General features: G+C 55.4%; 2 protein-coding genes across 4 annotated transcripts in view; one reads left to right on the top strand and one right to left on the bottom strand.

The window, feature by feature from the left end:
- Positions 1-298: 298 nt before the first annotated feature.
- WRAP73 (WD repeat containing, antisense to TP73) lies at positions 299-17295 on the bottom strand. Of its 2 annotated transcripts, XM_082403907.1 has the most exons (12): positions 17130-17286; positions 13626-13778; positions 12996-13112; positions 6188-6260; positions 4814-4917; positions 3997-4083; positions 3566-3700; positions 3405-3482; positions 2199-2304; positions 1476-1601; positions 895-1086; positions 299-660 (listed from the first exon to the last, which is right to left on the bottom strand). In XM_082403907.1, exons 1-12 carry the CDS (start codon positions 17196-17198, stop codon positions 518-520), a joined length of 1383 nt encoding a protein of 460 aa, XP_082260033.1. In that variant the 5' UTR covers positions 17199-17286; the 3' UTR covers positions 299-517. The 2 variants fall into 2 exon arrangements, with proteins under 2 accessions (XP_082260033.1, XP_082260034.1); XM_082403908.1 differs by lacking the exon at positions 13626-13778 and having other exon boundaries at positions 17130-17295.
- A 2281-nt stretch (positions 17296-19576) lies between these two features.
- Positions 19577-26876, top strand: part of TP73 (tumor protein p73) — a 68781-nt gene continuing 61481 nt past the window's right edge. Inside the window, exon 1 of one of the 2 annotated variants that reach the window (XM_082403851.1) lies at positions 19577-19894. The gene's annotated coding sequence lies outside the window, so the exon portion shown is untranslated. The remainder of the gene's footprint in view (positions 19895-26876) is intronic. The other variant, XM_082403853.1, reaches the window with a different exon arrangement.

Below are 26876 nucleotides of genomic sequence, written 5' to 3'. Positions count from 1 at the left end.
AGCCGACCTTGACCCAGCCGCCCCAGGACCTGCAGCGCCAGCCTCCCTTGGAGGTACAACCCCACCCCGGGTGCTCGGGTCTCCCCTCCTGCTCCAGAACAGGCCCCACGGGACCCGCAGGCCGCTCTCCAAAGCGTTCGGTGACAGAATGGAGGCCCCGAGCAGGGCGGGTCTTGTGTGAGGGGGACTGGCCGCTTGGGGCACAGTTACTTTCCCTAAGACAGTGAGCCCCAAACTTAAAACTGACCTAGAAAACCTTCCCGTGACCTAAACCTTTGAAGAAAGTAAGCACGAGACATTTTATGAATTAGCAAATATTTATTTTAAGTAACAAAAATTAGTTTTATACCATACATATTAACAAAAATGCTTTGCCTATAGAAAAATGGAAGCAAAGCATTTCCTCCAGGCCACCCCAGTGGGAGACCCTGCACCAAGAAGCTCTGCTCCTTTCCCGCGGCCGACACAAGCCGAGGTCTCCCACCTTGAGCCACGTGGGCCTGATCATGCACGGGTCCTACGTGTGGTCACCCCTCTGCCCGAAGGCTGTGCCGACCCCCTGCTCCGTCTCCAGGAAGCACAGGCAGAAGTGGTCCTTGCTGAGGAGGGCCAGGGAGTCCCCACTCAGGTGCCAGCACAGGGAGAGCACCTGGAAGTCACCTGGAGGAAGCCAGGAGGTTAGAGCAGGAGAGGCCAGCGTTCCAGGGTGACCCAGCTGGAGCCCCAGAGTTCAGCGGGTGGGAAGGCTCCCCCTGGCCTGGGATGCTAAAAGCCGCGGGCCCAAGTCAAGTGCGCACACCCGGCGGCCCTGAGGTTTATGGGAAGGTGCCTCCCGAGAAGGGCTTTCACCTTCTGCTCGAGGCCGCGTTTGCTCGCGTCCCTGCTCGCGCTCACCTTCCCCGGGCACCTGCACCGACACGCAGCCCGCCGGCGACCACAGGTACACCTTGCTGCCCCCCGTGCAGATGGCCAGCCGGGCCTGCCGCGGGTCCCACTGGAAGCAGCGCACGGCGGACAGCTGCTCCAGCGCCGCGAGCAGCCTCAGCTTCTGGATGTCCCAGATCCAGACGGCGGTGGGGACGCTGTCTGAGGAAGGAAGACGTGAACAGGCCCGCGGTCACCCCCTTGCTCCCCTGCTCGAGCCCCCGTGCCGCTCACGCCTGAGGACGGACGCTGCCTGGGGCCTCGGTGGGGGAGGGCCCTCCCCGAGGCTGCTTGGCGCACACGGGAGTCCTGTCGGCCTGCGCCCCGCTCTTTCCCAAACGGACACAGAGGGAGCAGAGGCCAGGGCCTGAGGTGCAGCGGCTGGGCGGCTGCTGCTCCGATGGGCCCAGTGACCCGAGACGCTTCCGCAGCAGGACGGGAGGAAGCACGTGCGGGAGACCCGCGCCCCGACTCTCCTTTCAAGCCATTCGACTGCCCGGCCCCGAGGGAGCGGGGAGGGGACAGCACACACACGTGCACGGGCCACTGACCACTCCTCGTCGCCAGGAAGCAGCTGTCAGGACTGAAGGCCAGCGCCCCAATGCCGATCCTGGGGTTGGCTCTGTCGGGGGCAGGCTTCAGAGTCTGTAAGGAGACCGGCACCGAGGCGACCTCGTCTGGGCGTCAAAAGAGAGAGCACCCTGAGCCTCCCCGCGGGGCGAGGCCTGCGGTCTGCGGTCCTGCCCACGACCCCCCGCGGGGCGAGGAGCAAGAACGGGGCTCGGGGGGAACCTGGCCGTGGCGCACAAGGCCTGTCCTCGCGCCCTCCCCTGCGAGGCCGTGTTTCCGGAGCTGTGACGGGCCTGTCGCCACTGCAGGGCCTGGTGGCCATCCCAGCGGCTCCTCTGACGCCCTAATGACGCCATTTTACGGACGAGTAACGTCCCAGGTCCCCGACACAGCTGCGGCATCTCCCTGAGCCTCTTGAGGGCCCTGCTCACCCAAGGAAGTCACTGTTCATTAAAAAGTCGCCGTAAGAGGACCAGCCGTCAAATTAGGATTCCCAGGGCTTGTATTCAGTCAACAGAGCCAGTGGCCAGGCGGCCTGCTGGCTCACAGCTAAGAGAGACGCTGGCTACCAGGCATCACAGGAGAGGATTTGAGAAAAAACAAGGAACACCTGGAATCTCCCTGGACCCAGAGGACTCTTTTTTTTCATAGTGAAAGGAAAGGGGAGGAAGAGAAAGGCCCCCACCCCGGGCCCAGCTGCTCACATTTGCTCTCCGTGGAGGACAGGGGCCCAGCCGCTGCTCTGGGCGGAGGGAAGGCCAGGCGGCCCAGCACCAGTGGCGGGCTCTTCTCGGCCTCCTTGTACACCACCTGGAAGACAGACGGCCCGGGCAGGACGTGCAGCCGCAGCCCCGCTCACCGCGCCCTCCTGGGCACCCTCCACGAGGTCTCACCCGCGGGCCAGCACTTCAGTGGGGACAGGTGACACACGGGCCAGGAGCGAGGAGGCGTGCGTCACCGGAGGCCTGACGGGAAGGGCGAGCGGCCCGACACCTCAGACCGCACCGGCCGTGGGGTGGAAGGACCCCCAGCGAACCCTGCAAGGCCCGGGGCAGCCCCATCCGACCCGGCCGCCTTCCAGTCCTGTTCCTGCAGCCCCAGCAGGCCCTCCACTCCCTGCCGGCGTCAGGACCGCCACCGGCTCGCGGCTGTACGGCAGCCCCACGGCTGCTTCTCTCCTCACCACTCACCCATCTTAGGTCCCTCACCAGCAGACAACTCACTAGAGTGTCTGCCCCCAGTCCTGCTGTCCCCCACGAGGCGGGGTGTCTGTCCCCGTCCCTGCTGTCCCCCCCAAGGCGGGGTGTCTCTCCGGGTCCCTAAGGTCTCCCAGCACCCAGACCGGCGCCTGCTGAATAAATGGATGCTTGTTCCCACCTCAGGACCTTTGCACTCCTGTGCCTGTTCCTACTGCCCGAATTGCTCCTCCCCAAACCCTGCATCACCTCCCTGTGTCTGCCCCAGGACCCCTTGGCAGGCAGCCTTCCTACCCACCCGGGGAAGACACCAGCCCTCCCAGCCCCGGCCCAGACTCCATGGGGCAAGGGTCTGCCTGCTCTTCTCCGACTGGCCCAGAGCACAGTGGGTGGCCCAGCAGATGCTTGGCGCCCGCAGGCAGGGGACCCTGTTCACAGCGCAGAGCAGGAGCTGGTCCCAGAGCGAGCCGCGGGGGTGGGGGTGGGGGTGGGGGCTGGGGGCTGCGGAGGGGAAGGACACCGCTTTGGACCCTCTGGGAACGTGGCAGGAGAAACAAAGGCCTCTGGGCAAGTCTGACGTTTGAAATGTTACAGTATCAGAAGGTTATGGGGATGTAAGTACCTGTATTGCCATAAATAACGGAAAGTGAAAAAGCAGTTTTCGACCCCCCTTCCCCAAATATTGCTCAAACAGAAACGTGCTTCCAGACTTACTATTTTGGGATTATTAATGGTTGCGGGATGCCCAAATTCTGTGATCATTTTCCAAGTTACGTGGTTAAGGATCCGCACCTGTGGCGGGGGGTGGAAACCACGTGGTCAGAGCCACTGCTGGGGCACTGGCCGTGGGCTTCACCCCGAGGACGACCTCCCACCTTTCCGTCGTAGCTCCCGACTGCCAGGAACTGACTGCTGGGGCTCCAGGCCACGGACTTGATGCCCAGGGACCACTCGTAAGCACAGAACGTAGACAGGAGCCGGCCGTCCAGGGAGTAGAGCAGGATCTTGTACTGCCGAGACACTGAAATTGTTACTGAACCCGGAGCGGGTAAGGCAGCCACTCAGGAGGGAGTGAGACTCGGGGCGGGGACACTGCCCTCCCCGACGGCGGCAGGAAATGGGGACGCGGGACCATAACTAGAGGAGCAAAGTGATAACACTGCGGGAAAGGGGAAACCGGGAGCCAACAGAAGCTCCTCAGCTCGACCTCTAAAAGAGGCAGTTAAGGCTCTCGGCGTTCGGAGCCCGTGAGAGAAATACTGGCGACGGCGCTTAGAGCAGAAAGGGCCCCGAGGGGGCTGTCTACCTCCAGGCAGGAGTCCCAGACGGCCAGCACGCAGCCGTTGGGGGCCCACTCGATCCCGGCCAGGTCCTGCGTGTCCGTGTCAAAGTGCTTGCCGAGGCGGGCGGGGGGAGAGGTGAAATTGAAAATGTTTTCTTCAACAGATACACGAACGTTTATTTTATAACTGATGTGTTAACACATTCAGCATTTAACTTCCTCATCTAGCCACGGACAGAAACGTGTACAACCGTGTCCTCCTGCTGTGACGTCCGGCCTGAGCGCTGGGGAGGTTCCAGGCCGGGCACACGTGGCTGCGATGTGGCTCAGGCCTCCGTCCGCCCCGCGCCTGTACCCCCTTCTTGCCTGGCTGAGTCTTGTGCCTTTAGGACCAGCCCAGGCAAGACCCCCCCAGGACACCCCTGCCCCGTCAAGGAGGCCTCCGTCTGACGGCATCCGGGGGTCCTGCCCGGCCCTGTGCGTCTGTGTCCGTGGCCTCCTGCCCCGCACAGGCACGTGGTCAGTGTTAAACTCCAGCTCACTCCTCCGCCTGAGGCAGCCACACGCATGCAAATACCACGGAACCAACAGGAAGGGAGGTGGCACCAACCTGGCGGCCTGTTAACCGTGAACACACCGCGAGCACGCGCCGTCTCACCACGTGCTACGAACGCCTGCCGGTGTGCGCGCCACGTGGTTACAGGCAGCGCCCGGCCTTTGGGAATGTGGAATCACACTGCTCCATACCACGCGGAAGACGCCCTGGAACCTCAGACAACGCGCTTCTCCCCTCCCCGCCCTCCCCAGGGTCGCTCCGCTGCCAGGTGGGGACACGTCTCACCCGCAGGAGCTGCCAGTCGCTGCAGACCAAGATGCTCACGTAGTCTTTGCAGTCCCGCCTCTCGGCCAGCGCCAGGTAGCGGCCGTCCCTGGTAAAGGTTATTCCTGCCGAGAAGAGTGAAAGGTCCCGGGATCGAGAAGCGGATCGCAGCAGTGGTTTTCAAGTTAGAATGAGAAAGAGAAAGCAGAGGTGTGACGAGGGGGACGTGGCACACAGAGCGCGGCGTCCGCGGTGGGGAGTGCGTGTCTGCACAGGGCAGGGTCTCCACACCCCTGCTCAGACTTCTGACCTGCAGAGAGCCTGCGAGAGACACACAGTGACCTGAGCCCCAGTGAGCCCCAGAACATTACTGGGAAGTGCGGTGCCCTACGGAGTGTTGTGTTCTTAGAAAATTAACTGCAGGAAACTCAGCTGGTTCAGAGCAGGCTTGTCATGACATTTCCTATTTTTACTTTTGAATTTAAATTTGGAAGAAGTCAATTCAGGTAAGAATCTGGCTGCAACTAGACTGTACTTTCTGGGTCCGTATTAGCGAACTGAGCCTGCAGCCACATTTCATACCTCATGGGTCAAAAGACCACCTAAATGACAGAGCTGTCATTTCCACCAAGAAGTGTGTGTGTCATCTGGAGAGACACTAATATCCAAACTATAAAAATAAAAAATAAGTGTACAATTGCACACCATTCACATGTGAGGTTCAAACAGCTGACAGCAAGAGAAAAAATGGAAAAAGCATTCAAATTATGTACCGCTTCCTTCTGTTTCTTAACTGAAAGACCATCATGTAACTTCAGGACTCAAGAGAGTGGGGCGCCCGACTGGCTCTCGGGTCCAGCTAAACCCTCGGGGGTGGAATCCCCGCCAGCACAGAGGACACGTGCCCCTGGCCCTCCTCGGTGATGCCCAGGCGTGACAGTCGCCATTTCCCCACTCCAGGCCTCACAGAGTTAAGTCAGTGGAGGATTCTGTTCAGAATCTGGCGTGTGAGGTGGGGGTGCAAGGCTGACATGAACTGGAGGGACCTGAGCGCCCGGTCCGGCAGCAGATGTAAAGGGTTTACGCGTAAGTCCTTCTTCTTTGACGCCCTAAAGGACAGTACCCTGGTTAGTCGCTGACATCGCGTAAAGGAGAAGCCCTGGAGACACAGGTGGGAATAGTCACAGATGAAGGACTCACTAGGAGGTCTGGGATGTACTTTTAAAATAATCTGGGGGCGGGGGAGGGGGCGGGTATAGAGAAAAAAGACTGGCTACGAGCTGACACACGGCTGAGGCGGCTCTTGCCTGTGTTTGAAATTTTCCAGGGAAAAAAGGTCCCCAAACCCCAAACTGCGACAGAGAAATGGCTTCTGAGCACCTCTGGCCGACTCACCCTGCTGACAAGCCTTAGGGTATTTGATGTAGGACACGGACTTTGTGCACAAGGACCAGACGGTTATCCGCAGCTGCCAGCGGCAAGGGGAGGGAAAAGAGAAAGGGAACAGCATGTAGTTAGTGTCTTTGGAGAGACCATTCCAAGTCTTAAACCAGATCGTCAGCACCCAAGCAAGAGATTCCCCGCAGAAGTACCCGCATCAGCAGTCCTGTGGTGTTTTCTGTCTAAAGAAGTGTGTCAAACTCACATTTTACGATTGTTAAATTTAAATTTTTTTTCGCCGCGCCGCGCGGCTTGTGGGATCACAGTTCCCCGACCAGGTATGGAACCCAGGCCACGGCAGTGAAAGCGCCGCGTCCTAACCACCACTGGACCACCAGGGAAGTCCCATGTTTGTTCAACTTAATGCTCCTTGTGCTTGGCTTTCATTTTGTGACAATATTATCTGAGTGACACAAAGTTAAATATAAGTGCGTTTTAGTTCAAAGTGCAGTCATCCCTCCTTTTCGGCCTAATTTATAAGTTTTATCACAGGCACATCCGTATAGGAAACAGCAGCACATAGAGGGTTCAGTGCTGTAGGGGGTTTCAGGTATCCGTGGGGTCCTGGAAGGCATCCCCTGCGGATAAGGGTGGGGGGATGCTACAGTCACAGTTTTCACATAATAATAAACCTAAAAATGCTACTTAGAGAAACACGTTTAGGAGGGAAGCCACACAGGGCGCTCCTCGGTCTCCTGAACCAGATGAAGGGGCGAGCGGCTCTGCCTCACCGGGCAGCCCCGGGCCGGCAGGGACGGTAAGTGGCCCGACTGCCCGCACGGAGGCCTCTGCGGAGGATTTCTGGGGGACCCACTGCGGGCACATCGCGCGGGTAGCGACAGCTGCCCGGGCTGTTGCAAAACGGCCGGAAGCAGACGTGTCAGTGAGGGACCAGCGAGTGCGCCAGGGATGGACGCCTGGGCTCGGGGAGCTGCTCTCGGGGTCGGTGGGGGGGGGGAACCCAGAGCCTCCGCACTGTCACCCCGGCCCTGTGAGCAGGCGAGGCCCCCCTGCACCCAGGCACGTGGAGGGCTGCCGGAGCCGCCCCAGACTCCCTCGGAGCCTCAACGTGAACAATCACCCTTGACCGGAGTTTCCAAATGTTTGTTTCGGAAAAGCACGTCCACACCCTTCCCATCGGCCGTCAGGGAGGGGAACTGGGCGCCCTGCCACCTCCAGCTCCCACAGCCCCCAGGCCAGTGGACACGGACGAGGCTGTGTTTACCAGGCGTGGCTGTGAGGTAAGGAACACGGGCTGGAAAACTGCTTTCAACAAATAAGCATAGCTTTAAAAACTGTAGGACTTCACATGAAGTAAAACGCAGGGCCCCGCGTTTCTGTACCAGTGTGATTCCTGCAAGCTAGGCCCTTTTTCTTTTTTAGCTTAGGAGGTTTAAAAAATGAATTAACTGCATTTTCTCCACATTGTCTCTTAGGAAAGAAAAGAATCTGATGTCCTGAACTGCCTCTGTGAAAAGCTCACGCGGCATTTAGGGGAGACAAGGGATGCAGACAAGCTGCAGGGTTGGCGGCACCTCTGGGCTGTACTCAAGGTAAAGCGCTTGTCCGTCTAAGGAAAAGGTACCAGGGCGTGCAGACGCGGCACGGCCCAGGAGCGAGGCTCACCCTGAGGACAGGCTTGTTCCCTGTAAAACCTCCTGCTCTCAGAGGCCAAGGAGGGTGGAAAGGCACACCCTTCCCAGCCCAGCAGGTCTGGGTGTTAAATCCACCTGGACACGCACAGCCGGCGCCATCTGGCCTGGAACACCTGTCCTCCAGGTGAGCGAGGGAGAGGAGGGAAGGCCCAGGGCGCTCCTGGCTGGGAGCCCCCCATCCCCTGCCCCATCCACACTTCTCTGTTAAAGGCAGAAAGGACACAAAGCACTTAAGCCTGATTTTTACCCGCCATCCCCCGCCATCCCCCATCGAAAACCGTTAAAAGAAACCCAACTGTGTGTAACCTTAACAAATCCAGTGAGAAAGAAAGAGGCAGATAAACACCCGCTTCCCCTCCGTAAGCTCGAGGAAGGTGGCAGCACCGCAGGAGGGGAGAGCGCAGGGGGACAGGTCAGAGGTGGCTGAAGGGCAGGCTCCCTGAGGGCCGGCCGAGCAGGCCCGCTTCTGTGCCCACCCACACATCCTGCTGCGGGAAAGCGGAGGCCAGGGGGCCTTGACCTGGGATTTCAGGTCTGGTCCCATGGCATCATCGTCACCACCAAGGGTCCTTCCAAGGTGTCGGCCCTTCAGCAGGACCCCCCTCTGGGCTGGGCTGTGCTTTCAGGCGTTGCCACATTTAAGGGTGAACTGAAACGCTCATCTCGCCAGAGAACAGTCACTTTGGAGAAAGAGTTCCTTAGCTCATCTCCTTTTCCACAACACTTTCTAGTTGTCTTGACGTAAAAAATAAGTACATTTTTATTACTTCGTCGCTGCTGCCGGTGACCGGGAAAATTCCAGTACTTAAGCAAAAATACTTAAAATGACCTTTTCCAACTCAGAGATTGTTCGGAAAATTAACTCAAGAAACACAGCAAGCTGACAGCAGCGCACCGAGTTCTTTATCAGTGTGGATGTGCGGCTCCCCTCTCCTGTGAGAAGTGGGACTGCGTTCAGAGGTCGAACCCCTCCAGGTTTACACACGTACACCTGCCTGAGCACCCTCGGCTCTTCCCCTGGGCTGAAGCAGAGTCAAGAGCTGATACAACAAAATTTAAAACTTTGGAATAAATTTTGTAAAATATGTACAAGATCTGTACAATGAAAATATTGCTTAGAAAAAAATTTTAAAGACTTAAAAAAATGAAAAGTATCCTATGTTCATGGATCCAAAGACTCAGTATTGTTAAGATGGCAATTAGCCCCAAATTGGTCTACATATTCAATGCAATCTCAATTTTAAAATCGTAGCACAACTTTTTTTTTTAGAAATTGACTAATTTATTCCAAAATTGATACGGAAATACTAAAGACCCAGAATGGCCAAAACGACTTTTAAAAAGGACAAAATTGGAAAACACACTGATTTTGGTTTCCAGACCTACTATTAAGCTTTAGTGATCCGGAGCGTGTGGTATTGGCACAGAGACAGACTAAAAGATCAATGGAACAAGACAGAGTCCAGAAACAGACCCACATACCTACAGGCAACTGATTTCTGACAAAGGTGCAAAGTGGGGAAAGGACAGAAATTCAAGACAAATCACACATCTAAACTTAGGAGCTAACATCATAAAACTTCTAAAAGAAAACAGAAGAAACTCTGTGATCTTGGGTTGGGCAGGGATTTCTTTAGACACAAAGTGCACAAATGATAAAAGAAAAAATTGATCCATTAGACCCTGTCAAAATGAAAGACTGCTCTTCAAAAGAAACTGTTAACAAAATGAAAAAGCAAGCCAGAGACCGGGAGAGAATATTTACTAAACGTGTATCTGACAAAGAACTTGTAACCAGAACCTTACAGCTCAACAAAAGGACACACGGCCTAATAAAGAAACGGACAGACGATATGAACAGACAAGAGTTACAGGATGATGGGCACACAAAAGACGCTTAACATCATTAGTCATACGGAAATCACCAAGAAAACCCACAAGGAAACACCAGCACACAGCAGACTGCTTGGCAGAAGAGGCTGGGGCGCGCGGCGTCGGTGAGGCCACGGGACGACCTCCTGCACCGCTGGGGGGGGTGCTACACAGCACGGCTACCGCAGGAAAGGGTCCGCGGTTTCTTAAGCTGTGAACGTACACCTCCCGGCACCCCGCTCTCCAGGTTTTTACCCGAGAGAAAGAAAAACCCGCGTCCGCAGACAGCCCGTGTGAGGATATTCACGACAGCTCCAGCGGCCAGTGGGTGATACACACACAGGGTGGGGAATCCGCACGGGGACACCACTCAGCTCCGAGAAACCGGACCTGATGCCCACAGACGCGGACAAATTTCAAGAAGAGCATGAGGCCGAGTGATGGAAGCCAAACACAAAACTCTGCGAGCCACGTGGCCCCTCTCACGTGGAATCTGAACCGTAAACCAGGAGCGACAGGAAGCAGGCCAGAGGTGGGCAGCAGGATGGCGGGAGGGCGGGAGGTGCCCACTGGGTGGTGTAAGCACGCTCCATCCCCGCCGGGGCGGCGGCTGCGTGTCCCAGCTCACGGTCCACACGCTTAAAGTGGGTCAGTGTTGCCGTGCATAATAGTTCCAATGGGCTTTATTGAGATAGAAGAAAAAGTTTTCCGGTCTGAGTTTATTTTTTTAAGCCAACCACAGGCTATTTAAACATACATACTAAAATTTAAGGATACGGAAAGGCTGAAAGTAAAAGGATGAAAAAGATATACCCTGAAACCCCTAACCAAGGAAGGATGGCATTTGATGCCAACATCTGACAAAACACACTGCAGAACAGAAAAATCTACGAGATGTGAAGAACAGTTTATTATAATAAAAGGCTCAATTCACCATGAAACTTGTAACAGTTCTAGTAACAGAGCCTCAAAAACACATGAGAAAACCTGGCAGAGCAGAGGCAGCGAGGAGGGCCCAGCCCCGTCACATGTTAACATTCTGTAACACAGGAGTGAAACGGGCCGACGATGGCACAGAATGGAAAACCGGAACCGATCACGTCAGTGTAAAGAAATTCAGTTCTCGACACAGGTGGTAAAGACGGACTTCTTAACAAATCCTGTTGGGAACAGATAAAAACGGATTCACTCCTGACACCACCATTATAAACTCCACGTGAACCTGAAACACATATTTAAATGAAGTGTGTGCATGGGTGTGTATAAAATAAGATATGGAAACTCAACGTCACCAATGCTTAGAGAAATGAAAATGCAAACCACAGTGCAGTACCACTGCGGTTCTGCTGGACTGGCATCCATTTAACATCCTGATCAAACTGCATCTCCTACAGCCAGGCGACCTCCCCTCCCCAAACGTCCGCGAGAGAACGCCTGGGTACGGGCCGAGCAGACGCCCACCATCCATTGCCTGCAGCATGGACCGCGACAGCTCCAGTGCCCAGCACCGGCAGGCTGGCTGCTTAAACCGTGGCATGACTTTCCCTACAAGGACTGAAAGAAGCAGTCAAACCCTCAACGTGGATGAATCTCAAAAACGCTATCGCGGGGGAAGAAAGAACCACAACAGAACACAGAGTATGACTTCATTTAAGCAAACTTTAGACAAACGCACACCACAGTGTATGGTGTCTGCACACACACACACGCGCACACACGGATAAGACCTTATGGTAAGTAAGGACATGCTTAATGCACAATGCAGAGCGAGGGGCCCTGCGGGCTGAGGTGGGGCCCACAGACACCCTGCAGTCGTGAGTGCTCCGTCCTCAGGCCTCACGGCAGCGCACAGGCTGCCTGTCACTGAACCTTGTCCAAGGAGCACGGTTTCTCTTTCACACTGACAGGTGCCCGTGTGGGGGCTGGATTTAGGCCCGAAGAATTATAAGCATGAAGCCTTTTAGATGAGGCTATATGAACAGCTCAAGTTCTCTCCAACAGCCCTGTAAAATGTCAATGTGTATAACACGGAGAAACCAGCCCCCTTCACTTGCTGTCTCCCTCCCCAATGGCCTAAACTGGCAGACATCAAATTCAATATAATGACGAGATGTGTTCACACCACCCCAGCCTTCCCTGATCCCCTAATGTGACACACTGACGAGATGCGTTCACACCACCCGAGCTATCTCTGATTTACCGTCAGATTTCAAATGTTCTTCACACTCAGAGCTCCTGCCCAGGGCCCCATGTCCCAAGTAAGCCCAAGGCTTGAAGAGGAAATGAATGACGAGGTTAGAAACACACAGATCAGATGTCTTGAGGGGAAGATGTAAATTTGTTCATACTGAAGTTCATTTTCAATTGTTGAATCAAAGAACCTGTTTAGGGGCTTCCCTGGTGGCGCAGTGGTTGAGAATCCGCCTGCTAATGCAGGGGACATGGGTTCGAGCCCTGGTCTGGGAAGATCCCACATGCCGCGGAGCAACTAGGCCCGTGAGCCACAACTATTGAGCCTGCGCGTCTGGAGCCTGTGCCCCGCAACAAGAGAGGCCACGATAGTGAGAGGCCTGCGCACCGTGATGAAGAGTGGCCCCCGCGTGCCGCAACTGGAGAAAGCCCTCGCACAGAAACGAAGACCCAACACAGCCAAAAGTAAAATAAAAAAAAAAAGAACCTGTTTAAATCCTTAAAAATGTAATTTAAGCTGTTCTTTTATAAAAATCCTTTCATTAAAACTGGGCAAGGGGCTTCCCTGGTGGCGCAGTGGTTGGGAGTCTGCCTGCCAGTGCGGGGGACACGGGTTCGAGCCCTGGTCTGGGAAGATCCCACATGCCATGGAGCGGCTGGGCCCGTGAGCCAAAATTGCTGAGCCTGCGCGTCTGGAGCCTGTGCTCCGCAACGGGAGGGGCCGTGGTGGTGAGGGGCCCGCGCACCACGATGAGGAGTGGCCCCCGCTTGCCGCAACTGGAGAAGGCCCTCGTGCGGAAACGAAGGCCCAACGCAGCCAAAAATAAATAAATAAATAAATAAAAATTAAAAAAAAAAAAAGAATTAATGACAATATCAAATTAGCCTTTAAAAAAAAAAAAAAACTGGGCAAAAAGATTACATAACAACACTCATGGGCTTATAATGCTCTGACCACTTACGACGTATACCCTTCCCCCCAAACCACCCACTCTAACGCTCCCAAGCGATTCAGGAGGAGGGGGCATTCGGGGCGTCGAACTCACGTGGAATTCCGTCGTGTTGAGGATGTGGCGCCCATCGGGGCTCCAGCAGGAAGCCACCAGCCCTGCCGAACCCTCGTCTATTTTGCAGTGCCACTCTGGCTGCTCCAAAGACCACACCTACAGTCACAAGAGAGAGACGAGTCAGTGCGCTACGTAGGCCTGAAGACAACCGGCCAAGAGTTGTGCGGAGGCAAACACGGGCGAGCCCTCGGAACCTTCCAGCATGAAGGGCTGGGCCTGGGTTGCACCACAGAGGTAAGCCACGCTTCTCGGTGACAGCGTGTTGTCGTGCTTCGAAGGGTTCACCCCTCTGCTGTCCCTGAGGCCTCACTTAGTTAGGTTTGGGGTCTACAACAAAACACATCTCAGTGCTCCCACACAGGACGAGCGAGTTGCTGGGCTGCCCTCTGAACACTGCCTGTTACTGAATTAACTTGGTTACAGATCAAGGACACTTAAGTGTCTTCTTATCTTAAAAGTACTTAAACTATGAGCGAACTATTACAATTTTAAAAGAAAATGGCCTTTGAGCTGTGCTGCCTCTTCTTCCAGACCGGCAGGGCACAGGACGAGGCCCTTCGCGGGGGCTACGCTCCGGTACGGGGGGCGTCCGAGCCTCGGGCCGCAAACCTGCACCAGCCCCCGCTTGTAGAGGGCACACAGGATGAAAAGCGAGTCGGCCGACCACTCGATGTGCTGGATCTGGTCCAGGCACGTGTACAGCTGGCGGATCTGGAGGGTGTTTGCATCCCGGACCACTAACCGGTACTGGACGCAGGAAGCCTGGAAAGGGAGGAGAGAGGCGGGCAGTGTGGGCTCTGGAGGAGGGTCCTCTCGGGGCGGCAGTGCGGCGCTCCAGCCAGGGGCTGCCTCCTCCGCTCCCTCCACACACGCTTTCGGCCTAGATGGCCTCGTGCTCATCCCGTGGACAGCCCGTTCTCAACAAAGATGAGTTAACGGAAGATAAAACTGAAAGGTACAAGCCAGGTGCCCAAACTGTTAAATCCCCGGAGAAAGTATTATTTTAAAACTCTCTACTGGAGTCACTTTCTACTTTCTTCACTGTCCGACTAACACTGAAGCAGGAAACAGCACTGGGGAAAGGCTCATCTGTAAACAACCAAATCCTCTCCGCTTTTATCACCTGCAGACAATCTGTAAGGAGTGAGCAGGGAGGCTCAGGGCTGCTGGTGAGAACGACCCCAGAAACGCAGTTCCCTTCTGTTCAATGTCTGACTTGGAGCCTAAGCAACAGAAAGTCAATATACAGGTTTGAAATTCTGCATGTGTAAGGACGCTTCATGAATGCTCATTTACCTGTGATGAGAGAACAGAAAAGACATATTGGTCTCTGCCCCCAGGTCCTGACACAGGGCTCCTGAATGAAACCCTTGCAATTTCCTGGGTGACAGGAGCGTCATTTGTTCTAGAGAGGCAACTCTGGGTGGGCTCCTGGATGGGGCTGTCACCCGGAAGACCAAGCCAAGATTAGAAGCTTGGAATTTTCAGCCCCAGCCCCCTTTCTCTTCAGCAAAAAGGGCTAAAAATGGAGTTAATGATGGCTCAGGCCCATGTGATGGGCCTCCGTAAAATCCCAATAATACGGGGTTCAGAGCTTCCAGGGGGGTGAGCACAACCAGACACGGAGGGTGACGCCCCCCAAATTCACAGGGACAGAAGCTCCTGCACTCAGGACCCCCCGGGCCTCACCCTGTGTATCTCTTCATCTGGCTGCTCATCTGTGTCCTTTACCATATCCTTTAATAAACTGGTAAACGTGTTTCTCTCAGTGCTGTGAGTCACTCTAGCAAATTAATGGAACCCAAAGAGGACATCATGGAACCTCTGACCTATAGCCAGTTGGTCAGAAGCACAGGTGACAACCTGGACTTGCAATTGGCGTCTGAAGGGGGAGGAAGCAGTCTCGTGGGACTGAGCCCCTAACCTGTGGGACCTGGTGCTCTCTCCAGGTAGACAGTGTCAGAATTCAGTCAAACTGTAGGACACCCAGCTGGCGTGGCGGAGCACTGCTTGGTGTGGGGAAAAAACGCCACACAGCTGGTGACCAGATGTGTCAGAAGTGTTGAGTGTGGCAGTCGTGTGGGACTCATAGGAAGAAGGGCTGGGGGGGGGTTTCTTACACACCCACATTAACTTATTCTTAATCCTGACTCTGAAAAGTTTGTGTTAATACAGTTTTCTTAAAAATAGTTACTTTATGTCCATATTTGTTAATAATATCCAAATCCAAGCAAATAATTTCTATGATTGAGTAAACGTATCTGCTAATAGGAGAGTACCTCACAGTTCAAAAATCAAGAACTGACTTTTAAATGTTAATTGCTTCATTTTTGTATTTATCAAGGTCAAACTGGATTATTGGATTTTTGTTTTCTAAACTTCCATTAAAAAAAAGCCACAAGAGGGACTTCCCTGGTGGTGCAGTGGTTAAGAATCCGTCTGCCAATGCAGGGGACACGGGTTCGAGCCCTGGTCTGGGAAGATCCCACATGCCACAGAGCAACTAAGCCCGTGTGCCACAAATACTGAGCCTGCGCTCTAGAGACCACGAGCCACAACTACTGAAGCCCGTGTGCCACAACTACTGAAGCCCGTGTGCCACAACTACTGAAGCCCGCATGGCTAGAGCCCGTGCTCCGCAACAAGAGAAGCTGCTGCAATGAGAAGCCCGTGCACCGCAATGAAGAGTAGCCCCCGCTCGCTGCAACTAGAGAAAAGCCCGCACACAGCAACGAAGACCCAACACAGCCAAAAAAAAAAAAAAAAAAAAAAAAGCCACATGAGTTCTGCATGGGAAAAGGAGAGTGGGGGAGGGATTGCAGATTAGAAATACTATGTGCCCCGTGCCTATTTTTTCATATTGTAGCTTTGAAAGCTGTGATCAGTTACAATAAACTCCTTACAAAATGGAATGTTTGTAGCAACACTTGGAAAAACCATATCAAATCTGTTGCAAGATATTAAAAATGGCAACATGGCCCTACTTTTTCCAGCACCTAGGATAGAGCTTTGAAGAACATGGTTCCAGTAATATTACTGCCTACTGCTCACGATATTTAAATCAGAAATATCTGATTATTTTGGTGTAAAAACCAAAAAAGTACCAAAATTAAATGAGAAAATATAATCTCTCTCTTTATAATTCACTAGAATTTTCATAAATGGCCAAAGGGGGGGGGATACCCTAACGTATGAGGGAGTATTTTGAATATACCAAGGTTTTTGGGGTGCCATTTAAGCTAAAGACATTTTGTATTTTGGAGATGAATGCCACATTATGTGATTTAGAATAAAACCTTCATGAAGAAGGCAAACATGTACATCCATCCTCAAAGAACTAGATAAGGATGAAAGGAATGTTAACAAAGCTCGAACTGAAAAAAGAATCAGGAAGCATGAGTTACTAATTAATGAAACTAAGTACACTTTTTATAAAGCATAATTTTTCTTCTTAATGTCTTTCCAATGCCAATTATCCCTCACCCACCACATGCCCTCACCCTAAGATTCTGAGGATATACACGGGTCACGTTGGTATATTTCAAAACTTAACTTTCATGTACAAGACAGCTCAGTGATGTCAGAAGCATTCTGCCACCCATGGAATCAGCAGCTCAAATCTCAGGAGTGCGGACAACTCTCTTTATCTGGGCATAGAATGCTAGTTATCAAAATCATTCATCTGGCATGTAGTAGAGACAGGTGAAGACGGCTGGGAAAGGGGACAAGCAGCTGCACCACTGCACCAGTTTACAGCCAACAGGACTATATACCTGCCTTTTGTGACAAACTAACAACAACGATCCGATATCTCCTGTGTCCTCAAATTTGTGAAAGCAGCATTGCTTTTACCTGCCTTTAACAGATGGAAACCCAGGTGCAGGCAGCAGGCGGCTTCCTGGGTTCCCAGGCTGCAGCATCTTCCCAGGTCCCCTTCCCAGGGTCGCCTGTCTGCAGCACCTGCCCGGGGCCCACACCTGCAGACCCTCGAGCTCCCTCCATCCGGGCCCGGCGCCCGCCCCGCTCTCCGCTCCCTGGGTCCCCGCCTCCCGGTAAGGACAGGCGCCTCCCCGCGGAGGGCCCACCCTCGGCCCAGGCCCCGCGGCCGCTCACCAGGTACTTGCCGTCCGGGGAGAACTTGCAGAGCAGGCTGGAAAGCTTGAACACCTCGGAGAAGTTCATGGCGGCCGCTGTACCCCACGCCCACGAAACTCAGCCCGCCCAGCCCGCCGCAACCGCCCCTCCGCGGCCGGAAGTGACGGAGGGCGGGCGCCGCAGCCAGTCAGGGCTCCGGGCGGACGCGCAGCATTGTGGGGCTTGTAGTTCGCCACCCGGCGCCCCGCGCGCCGCCGCGCCTTAAAGGAGACACGGCGTTTCGTCCCACCCGGGATTCCCGCCGGTGCTCAGGTGTGGGGAGGTCCCCTCCAGCTAGGGTTGCCAGATAAAATGCAGAAACTGCACTTACACTGAATTTCATATAAACAACGAATCATTTTCTAGGATAAATATGTTCCCAAATACTACATGGCACGTATTTATGCTAAACAATTACCCCCTTATCTGAAATTCAAATTTAACTGGCGTCCTGTGTGTCTATTTATATTCATGTATTTATATTTAATGTAAAGACATATTTATATGTAAATGTATTCAAACATAAACATGCGCTTGTGTGTAGAATATATAATATAGTGCAAAATACGTATATTTTATACATGGAGTATGAATAAGTATTCGTTTTTCTTTGTTTGTCTCCGGCAACCATGCCTGCAGCAAGGCCCTCACTTCAGGCTCAGGAGCTGCTCTGATCCAGGAGAGAACGAATTTGACGCTTGCTCCGCACGGAGAGCGCGTGGATCGCACGCACCCGCTTGTCCATCTCACGCGCGCACCTGCGCTCGGACCCGCGAGGAGGAGAAGGACACCCGGGCCCGGACCCGGGGCCTCGCCGCACCCGCCCCCTGCACGGACGGGAGCGAGCAGCTGCGTCGGCGCTGGCTCTGCCGACCTTGTTGGCTGCCCCGCGAGCGCCTTGTCCCCTCGCCCACTAGGGACTCCGGGTCCTCTTCACCCAACAGCAGTCTCCCCCCACACCCCCGCCAGGCCCTGCCGGCGCCTCTGCCGCCCGAAGATCTCACGGACCCTGACACCCAACCCCGCCCCTGCGTTCTGAGAACCGAGACCCGGCCCGGGTCCTCCTCGCATCTCCGCGAGCCGGGCCCGCGTCTTCGCCCTGCGGAAGCCCACTGACTTCCCAGAACGAACGGGTAGGGGATGCGTGCAGGCGTCCTGCTCGGCCGTGCCGGCCTTTTTTTGTCCCCGGCCAGATCAAACCCTGTCTGTGATTCGTCTTTGGGCGCCCCCCCCCTTACCCCGCACCTTGCAAACAGTAGGTGAGCCATAAAGGTGTGTGGCAGTCAGCCAGACGGGCCAGGTGAGGTGCGGACGCCGTGCACCAGTCCGGGGCTGCGCACAGTTCCACGGCAACATTGCCGCGTGGGTTCCCCTGGCCTGGGAGCATCGGTCGGAGGGAGATAACGGGTCCCTTGAGCAGCAGAAGGCAGAGTACAGCACGTGCCCGCCGCCTAGAGCCTTCAAAATTCGCCAGCGTGTCGGGTTCTCCAGCCGAGGCCCTAGGACTAGGTGAGAGCCCTGAAGACCCCGTCTGCCCTGCGGGGGACCCGGACCATGGAGCCACGGGTGTCGGGGCCCAAGGGAAGTCTTCGCCTGAGGCGGTCTCTGCGCGTAGAAAGCCATCCCCAGTGCACGACCCACGTGTCGCCGTGGACACCCGTGCGTACCTGCGCAACGGAATCCGGCCCCGGGGGCCGGGGGCGGGGTGGGGGGCGGCGGCGACCCGGCAGTGTTTGAGTACAGAATTATTGTTCCCTGGGGGCCGTGGGCACATCCTCCGCCCAGGAAGAAAGCAGGCTGGGGCCGAGAGAGTCGCGTCCAGAGTGTCCCCGCGGATCCGTAATGCGGGCCGGGGCCGAAGCGAGGCCGTGACCTCCGCTGCGTGAGCGGTGTAGGTGGCGCGCCCTCCGAGGCGAAGGAGCCCGGCTAGTACCACCCGGAAGCAAGCGGCTCCATTTATCCCCGGATCCTGGGGTCGCGACCTTCACCCCTGTCCCTAGCAGGTCACAGCCAGTGCGGACACTCCGCAGACCTGGGTGGCGGCGCCCCTACGATGCGCGGCCCTTCCCCCTCCCCTTGGATTCCCAGCGCCCGGCGCGCAGAGGTCCCGCGCTGGTGGGGGAGGAGGAGGGAGACCCGGAAGATGCTACGTCTCGGGGAAAGGAAGGCGTCGGGACACGGAGTCTGCATCTCTGCCCCCCACCCCCGGCTCCCGCGCGCCCTTGCCCTCGCTCCCAAGCCGGTCGAGGGTCGCCGTCCCATCTCCGCAGCAGCAGGGCCCCGGCGCCCAGCCCGCGATCAGCCCGAGGCAGGCCCCGCCGGGGCCGACAGGGGCGACGCGCGCCAAAAGGCGGCGGGAAGGAGGCGGGGCGGAGCGTGCCCCGGGACCCCGACTCGGACGCGGCCAGCTGGGGGGGCGGAGCGCCGGGCGGCAACCTTGGCCCCAGCCTGGCCCCGCCGCCCCGCGCTCCTCCTGCCAACGGCTGAGCGGCCCGCGCTGCCTTCCCGCCGGCCGGCTACGGAAGGCGCTAACGCCCGCGGCCACCCCTCCCCGCGGCGCCTCCCCTCCCCGCGCCCATATAACCCGCCTCGGCGGCCCGCGCCCGCCCTGCCTCCCCGCCCGCGCCCGCTCCTGCCCAGCTGCACCCGCCTCTCGGCCCGCGCCTGCCTGCGCCCCCGAAGGGGTTACGCGGCGAAGCCGGGGCCGGCTAGGGCATAGATTCCTGGGGCTCCGACGGCACCAGGTAGGCAGCGCGGGGACCTGGCGCGAGGGGCTTGGGCGCGGTTGGGCTCCGCCGGCGGGGCCTGAGCTCAGGGCAGCCGGCGCACGGGCTCGCGGCTCCGAAGCTGGGAGTCGGTGAGAGGAGATCGTGTGCACGAACTCGAGAGAGGGTGACATGGGAGCTACCCCGAGTCCGACCAGCTCCTGGGGCGGGGCACGTGGGGCGGCGGGGAGCCCGGGTCGGAGTCCAGCCGGCCAGGAGATGCGGCGTCCTGCCAGCAGTGCGGCGGCCTTTGGGGCCCGGAGCAGCCTCCCTGGGATTCCCGGAGGGCCTGCCTGGGGTTAACCCCTCTCCACCTCCGCTTCAAGGGGACGTGGAGAATGCGACCCCGGGGAGAGGCTCGTTCGGGGGTGCAGGCGCCTGTTGCTGACGAGCCCCTCCCTGCCGGCCCCCACTCCCTCTGCACCCGCGAGGGCTGTTACCGATCCGGAGGCATTAGCTGCCCCACTCCTCACAAGGCTGAGTGAAACCCAGGTCTTCCCCTGGACCCGGAGAACTGGGCATGACCCCTAAGCTGGTCCCAGGGAGTGGGTTACCAAGGAGCCAGGTTCCAGAGCGGCATCTCTTGGTGGCCCTGAGTTGGCCCGGGTGCCCCACCTGTCTGTCTCCTGAGTCTGTTTCAACTGGGGAAAGGATGGGTCAGAATGTGGTCCCTGGGCCGGCCGGCCTGGCCAGAGACGACACCTCTTTCCCGGATCCCTTCTCTCCTGGTCCTCCTTGCGTCGCACTCACCCTCCTTTTAGGTCTTGGACTGCGGGGTGCGGGGGGGTAGCTATTATTGCCTTCTTACTCAGCTTGTATTTTTGTCTGGTCCCTAAGTGGATTTGCACGAAGTATGCACGTGTGTGCATGAATACATGGGTGACAGGTAGACCATTGTCAATCAGTAAGGGGCTGGGGGGGAGGGGGACGGGCGGGGGAAGTGCGCTGTTCGCCTCTGACCAGAGGTCATTTGGTCCAAGTATACTGTGGCCCGTTTATTAAATACTGGACATTTGGGAGCCATTAGCTCAATGGTTTTCTTTTGTTTGCTGACGTTGTTGCTGTTTATTTGTTTTAACCTTAATAATTAGCTTTGGGGGAAAATGCATTGTATACCGAAAATCCAGCACCCGTCTTTCGATTTACTCAATAAAAGTTAAAAAAGAATTGTATTGAGAACAAAAAGACAGAATTTAAAAACTTGCAACATATGGATGTATGGGTTATGCATGTGATTTTAAAAATAAGACACAAAGTTGGGCGGGTACCAGTAGCTGCCAGGGTGTCAGCAGGAGGCTACCAGAGGAATGGCCACAGGAAGCTCAGCCCTGTCTCGAAGTCCTGGTGAAGGTTCTGGAGAACAGGGTAGCTGTCTCCAAATTCCGCAGGGCAGCCCCATGGAAGGGCCAGTATGGTGCAGTGGTTAATCGTGTAGGTGTGGAGGTCGGAATGTTGTTAGGGTTCAAATCCCCTCTTCGCCACTTACAAGTCAGGGACCTTGAGCAAGTTACCTAACCACTCCAAGCCTCAGTTTACCCATTTGTAAAAAAGGGCAGTCATAGCCCCTGCCCCAGAGGATTGGGAGAACAGTAACCAAGATGCCATATCTAAAGTGCTTAAAATGATGCCTGGCACCCACAGGTGGGCCCCATAGTGCCGGCTGTTGGTGCTGCTTCAGAGACTGGCGAACCAAAGCCCTTGGCGAGGTGGAGGGCATAGTTCCCTAGTAGCCAACAGGTCTCCCCTGGGAGCGGGAGGGGGGGAACGGAATGGCTGGCAGTGAGGCAGGGATCTGCCTGTGGTTTGGGTGGAGGCTGATGGCCTCTGTCAGGGGTACTGCAGCAAGGATGCCTCCTTTAGTAGTTATTTATAGGGTATGCCCTACCCACATCCACAAGTGGGATGCAAACGACACAGCCAAGATGGCGAGGAAAAGGAGAGACTGAGAATTTGGGGGCAGGACCTGGCGGAGGTCCTGCCTGTAGCCAAGGACGGCATTCACCCTGAGATTCTGACACCCGAAAGGGAAATCATTTCGTTGGTGGCTGAAAGGAAGCTGCATGTTCATCTAACTGGGAGACAGTTTCCGGTCACCAAATTCAAGGGGAATTTATCCTCCAGAGACTTGTATAAAAGAGATCGCACACAGGTTGAACTTTGGGTTTGCAAAAAAACCCAAAAAACAAAACCCAGAAACATTCGTCAATTGTGCGTTTCTTCTATCCAGCCCCCATAAAAGGGAAGGGCACGTCTTTATTTTCCAATTTGGGCGTTTCTGGGGGAGTGCTGAGTCAATGTTTTAAAACTAGTCATTTTCTGATGATTTAGCTTCACACAGCAAAAAGGAAAAAAGAAACTGAGAGGAGTGGTCCCTTGTCACCCTGACCGTGCTTCTGTCTGGATGGTAAAAGCCTAACTATGATAGGGATTGTGTCCCCAGAACACTGTGTGACAATTTACCCCTGCAAATTGCTGTCAGGTGATTCCATGTCCTGCCCAGATTTCTAGAACGTGGAAAACACATCTGGAACTAGCAGGCATCCATTTGTGTGTAGCCAGAACTTACAATGTCTTTGCTTTTTTCAATTTGCCTTCTTAAGTAGAACATAGGACGCCTGGACAATCGTTTCTCTGTGTGTAATGCAGAGGAAAATTGATTCTGTACAAGAAAATCTCCCTCTGCTCGTCGGGGTTCAAGTTAAAGACAGCTTTCACCGAAGCCGGCTCTGAGAGTCTGCACCAGTGGGCATAAACTTTCCATCTGTCCCCACCCTTTGTGTCCGCTCTCTGGCTGGGGTATTCCTTTGCAGACCAGACATTTGCTCCTCAAAAGTGCTTTTTTTCCTGGAGATGCTCCCCCAAATCAGAGACCCAAAGAGAACAAAACTTCTTCCCAACGGAATCACTGATATTTTGAGTGTGCGTGGCAGCTGCTACGGACATCTCAAAATTTCGTTTGTGCTTGTCACTGAGTTGAAACGAGTCGCCAGACGTGCCACCTGAAGCCCCATCATCACCATTTCACAAATGTGCTTTTATTTTATTTTTATTTTTATTTTGGCTGAGCCACACGGCTTGTGGAATCTTAGTTCCCCGACCAGGGATTGATCCTGCGCTCTCGGCAGTGAAAGCACGGAGTCCTAACCACTGGACCGCCAGGGAATTCCCCCAAATTTGCTTTTAAATATCGTCATAACTGTGTTAGTTTCCTGGGGCTGCCATAGCAGATGACCACGAACTAAGGGGCTTAAAACAATTAAAAAAAACATTCTCTCAGGGTCTGGAGACCAGAAGCCCCAAATCCAGGTGTGGGCAGGGCTAGTTCCCTCTGGAGGCTCTGAGGGGGAATCCGTCTGCGTCTCACTCTCAGCTTCCTGGACTTGTAGACCCCAGTCCTTGTCTCCGTGTTCACATGGCCTCCTCTCTGTGTCTGTGTCTCCCCTTTTCTGTCTCTTATAAGGACATTTGTCATTGGATTTAGGGCCCACGCTAATCCAGGGTGATCCCATCTTGGGATCTTTATCTTATACATCTGCAAAGGCCCTAATTTCTAAGGCTCTGGGTAGACATATCTTTTGGCAGGGGGGTGCCATTCAACCCACTAGAATAACCATAGTTCAATGTAATTGGTTTCCTTTGTAATTTTTTTTTTTTTTTTTTTTGGCCTGAGCCACGTGGCTTGTGGCATCTCAGTTCCCTGGCCAGGGATCGAACCTGGGCCACCCACTAGGCCACCAGGGAACTCCCTGAAATATTCTTCTGAGAAGCGGTCCTCAGCCTTCAGGCTGCCCAGGGGCCAGGACACAAAAGGAGGGGAAACTTGTTCTAAGCCACGTCCCTCTTTGCTCAAAGAGGCACAAGAGACACCCCAGTCTGTTCCAGGCACAGCCAAGGGTGCAGGGGCCGCTCCCCGAGCTTACGGGCTCTTCCCCATCCTACCCCTCCCCACACATCTACAGCCCCTGCATCCTGGAAAGCAGGCTTCAAACCCCAGCACCCCCTCTCCCTGGGGACTGTGTGGGTCACCACAGCCCCCAGAGTCGGGAGGGAGAACAGACACACACACAGCGGCTTTGGGCCATCAGTACCAGAGAAGCGCTTAGAGGTGGGCGGGCGGGAAGTTCAGCCTGCGGGGGGTGGGGGAGTGGGGGAGGCGCTTTGGGGAGGCGCCTCGGAGGGAACCGGACCCAGGAGAGAGGTGAAGCGGCAGGGAGGCTCTGCTAGGCTCGGAGAGAGGAGATGGGGGCCCCAAGGGCAGGTCTCAGGGCCGTGGAGTGGACGTTTCGGGCGGCACCAGAGGGTCGGTGGCTGGGACACGCTGTGGACCTTGGACTTGGAATCAGGTCCCCCAGAGAGTGAGCCCCGGAACGGACCTGGGAGCCGGAGGGGCGGGGCCCCCGGAGGGAGAACCGTGCTTCAGCCCTGCCCATCTCTTCTGTTCTCCCGTCCGTGTTTTGGGTCCGAGGACGAGTTATAACCATGACAGTAGACATTCATACGTGCCCCCTCTGATATACATGCATCTGGGCGTTCACCCCACTTGCAGATGTGAAGCTGAAAAGCTCGGATCAAGTGACTAAATCGGATGCAGGGGTTGGTCTGGCCGCCCATCCCCGGCACACCGAGGACAGAGGGCGCAGCGGGCAGGACCCTGGGCTGGTCGTCCAGATAGCAGTCCAGGGCAGGCCTGGCTCCTCCACGCCTTGGTCAAGTCCCCAGCCTCTTCACCCAGGGTGGAGGGGCACACACCTGCCTCCTTGCTGTAGGAGCCCGAGCCGGGGCTCCCCTGAGTGGCCCGTGGGAACACACCTGATAGCCCCGGAGGGCAGGCACAAGGTGCCCAGGGAAGGCTGGTCCAGCCTCTCTGTCCCCAACAGGCAGGCACAGAGCACCTGGGCATCACCCATCCTGCCTCTCATCAGCCTGGGTGCAGGGCCCTGGGCAGCAGGGCTGGGCTGGGTGCCCAGGGGTCCTCCTTTGTGGTCCTGCTCGGGGTGGCTGCACGTGGGAGGGACCTGTCCGTGGTGTGTCCCCGCCCAGCGCCAGCCAGCAGGTCCTGGGTGCCTGTGGGGACAGGGCGGGGGCTCTAATTGCTCACCTGCTGCTCCGAGGTGCCAGGCCCTGTGGGGCGGACATCTGGGGAGGCCTCTGGCTAATTGCGCAGGTGGCTTCTCCTGGGGGCAGGGATGCCTGGGTTGTGATAGGTCCTTCGGGGTGGGCAGAGAAGATCCCTCTCACCCCTGCTGCCTGATTTCCTGCGATTTTAGACGTGGCTTCCTGGGCTGTTTTCTCCATCAGGGCTGAGACGTGTGAGAAAGACCCTAAGGCTTCTCTTTGGCAGCCTCCCGGCCTCCGGGCTCACCTGGGCAGTGCCCATTTGCCAGACGGAGGCCGCTCCCGCATGTGTGGGGGACAGGCCAGCATGGGGACCAGGAGGGCAGCCCGGGGCCCAGTGTGTTGATGTAGGGGCGGGTGGCTTGAAGAGTGTCTGTCAGCCACGGAGAGGGGTCTCTGCAGAGCCTTTGGGACTACAGGAAGGAAAGCTGTGCTCCCCGTTTTAGAAGCCTGTGCTTCCCAGGCAGGACACAAATAAACAAATCAAATCACCCTCTCTGCACCAGGCTGCCCGGTGCTTAGAGTCCTCGGTCATTTGCATTATGCGCAATGCAAATTTAGCACAATTCCCCACAGGACAGAAGGAGGGCCGCTAGTCATTAGTATGCAGATAAGAGGAGGAACCCCTAGGTATTTACTGCGCTGTGATTTGCAAGGCCCAGTAATTAAAGGCCCTTCTCCTTTTACTCTCACCTCCTCTGCTTCTCCCGCTCAATGACAACCAACAAAACCCCCGTAATTAGGAGAGACTCCATCTTCTTTTTTTTCTTTCGGAGTCAGGCAAGCTGCAACTTGCTCCTGGCTTCTTAGTTTCAGATCAGGGATGCTCCTTGCCTAATTACTTGGCGGTAATGAAGGAGGAGAACGCGGGCTGTGAAAGTCTCCCCGAGCCTTTAGAATGAAGCTGCAAATTAAAAACGAGGTATTGGTAAACAGGACGCTAACTGGATTAATGTGAAAATAATGAATTCTGATAAAAATAGCCAAAGAGACAATTGGAAGGTTGAAGTCAGCGTAATTCCAAGAACACTGCCTAATCGTCATCTGGTCCATGTGATGTTTGAAAGGATGAGAATAATAGGAAGAGGTGGAACGTGCAGGTTAAAGAAAGTGTAAGAAAGACCCCATGTGAGTAGAGTGTGGGTAGCGCCTGTGATCCTGGCAGGCTGTCTTTTCAGAGTTTTGGGGACTCTCTGGCCAGGGTCATTTTCAGTGGCCAACAGAACCTCAGGTTGCCGACTTCCTCTTTCTTTCCTCTGCTGTCATTAAACCTCTTTCCATTCCGTTTCTCTCCTCCTGACGACTCCACTCTCCCTAGAAGTGATGGCAGCTGTGCCTCCAGGGACGGGAACTGGGTCTGGGACGGACGGAGTGGGAGAGACTGGATTGGCCCTGCCTGGACCTTTTGAAATTTGTGCTACTCAACAGCATTTCGTTGACAAAAAAATCCACAGAGGTAAAAAGTGACAAAAGTCACGGCGAGCATGGCCGACTTTGGCATCAGCCAGCCCAGATTTGCCATGTGACCTGTCAAAAGTTGGCTTTGGTCGATGAGTGGAAAATACCTTCCCCATAAGGAGAGGATGTGGCCAGCTCAGCACTCGGTGGTCCCAGGGAGGGACGCTTATCTGGGCATCTCGGAGTGTAGCCGGGCCCTGGGGCTTATAAAGAATTGATGTGGCCGCCCTACCTTATGGTCCAAATTAACCCTGAGCCCCTGATATTTCAGAATTCAGATTAATTTTTTTTCCATTTTAGAAAAGTAACATAGTATCTGAATTGTTTGTTTCATAACACTACAAAGGGATCTGATAGAAGCGCTCCACAATCGAGCTCACCCGTGTTT

Source organism: Balaenoptera borealis (genome assembly GCF_965194805.1).
Source record: "Balaenoptera borealis genome assembly, chromosome: 1".
In the NCBI taxonomy this organism is placed as follows: Eukaryota; Metazoa; Chordata; class Mammalia; order Artiodactyla; family Balaenopteridae; genus Balaenoptera; species Balaenoptera borealis.
This window is presented reverse-complemented; position numbering and strand designations above follow the sequence as displayed.

Coding starts and splice junctions, on each gene's coding strand:
- WRAP73 (XM_082403907.1), bottom strand. CDS start 17,198: ATGAACTTCTCCGAGGTGTTCAAGCTTTCCAGCCTGCTCTGCAAGTTC. Junction 4,918..6,187: donor CCCTAAGGCTTGTCAGCAGG/GTGAGTCGGCCA, acceptor TCTTCTCGGCAG/GAATAACCTTTACCAGGGAC. Junction 4,084..4,813: donor GCGACTGGCAGCTCCTGCGG/GTGAGACGTGTC, acceptor CGCCTCGGCAAG/CACTTTGACACGGACACGCA.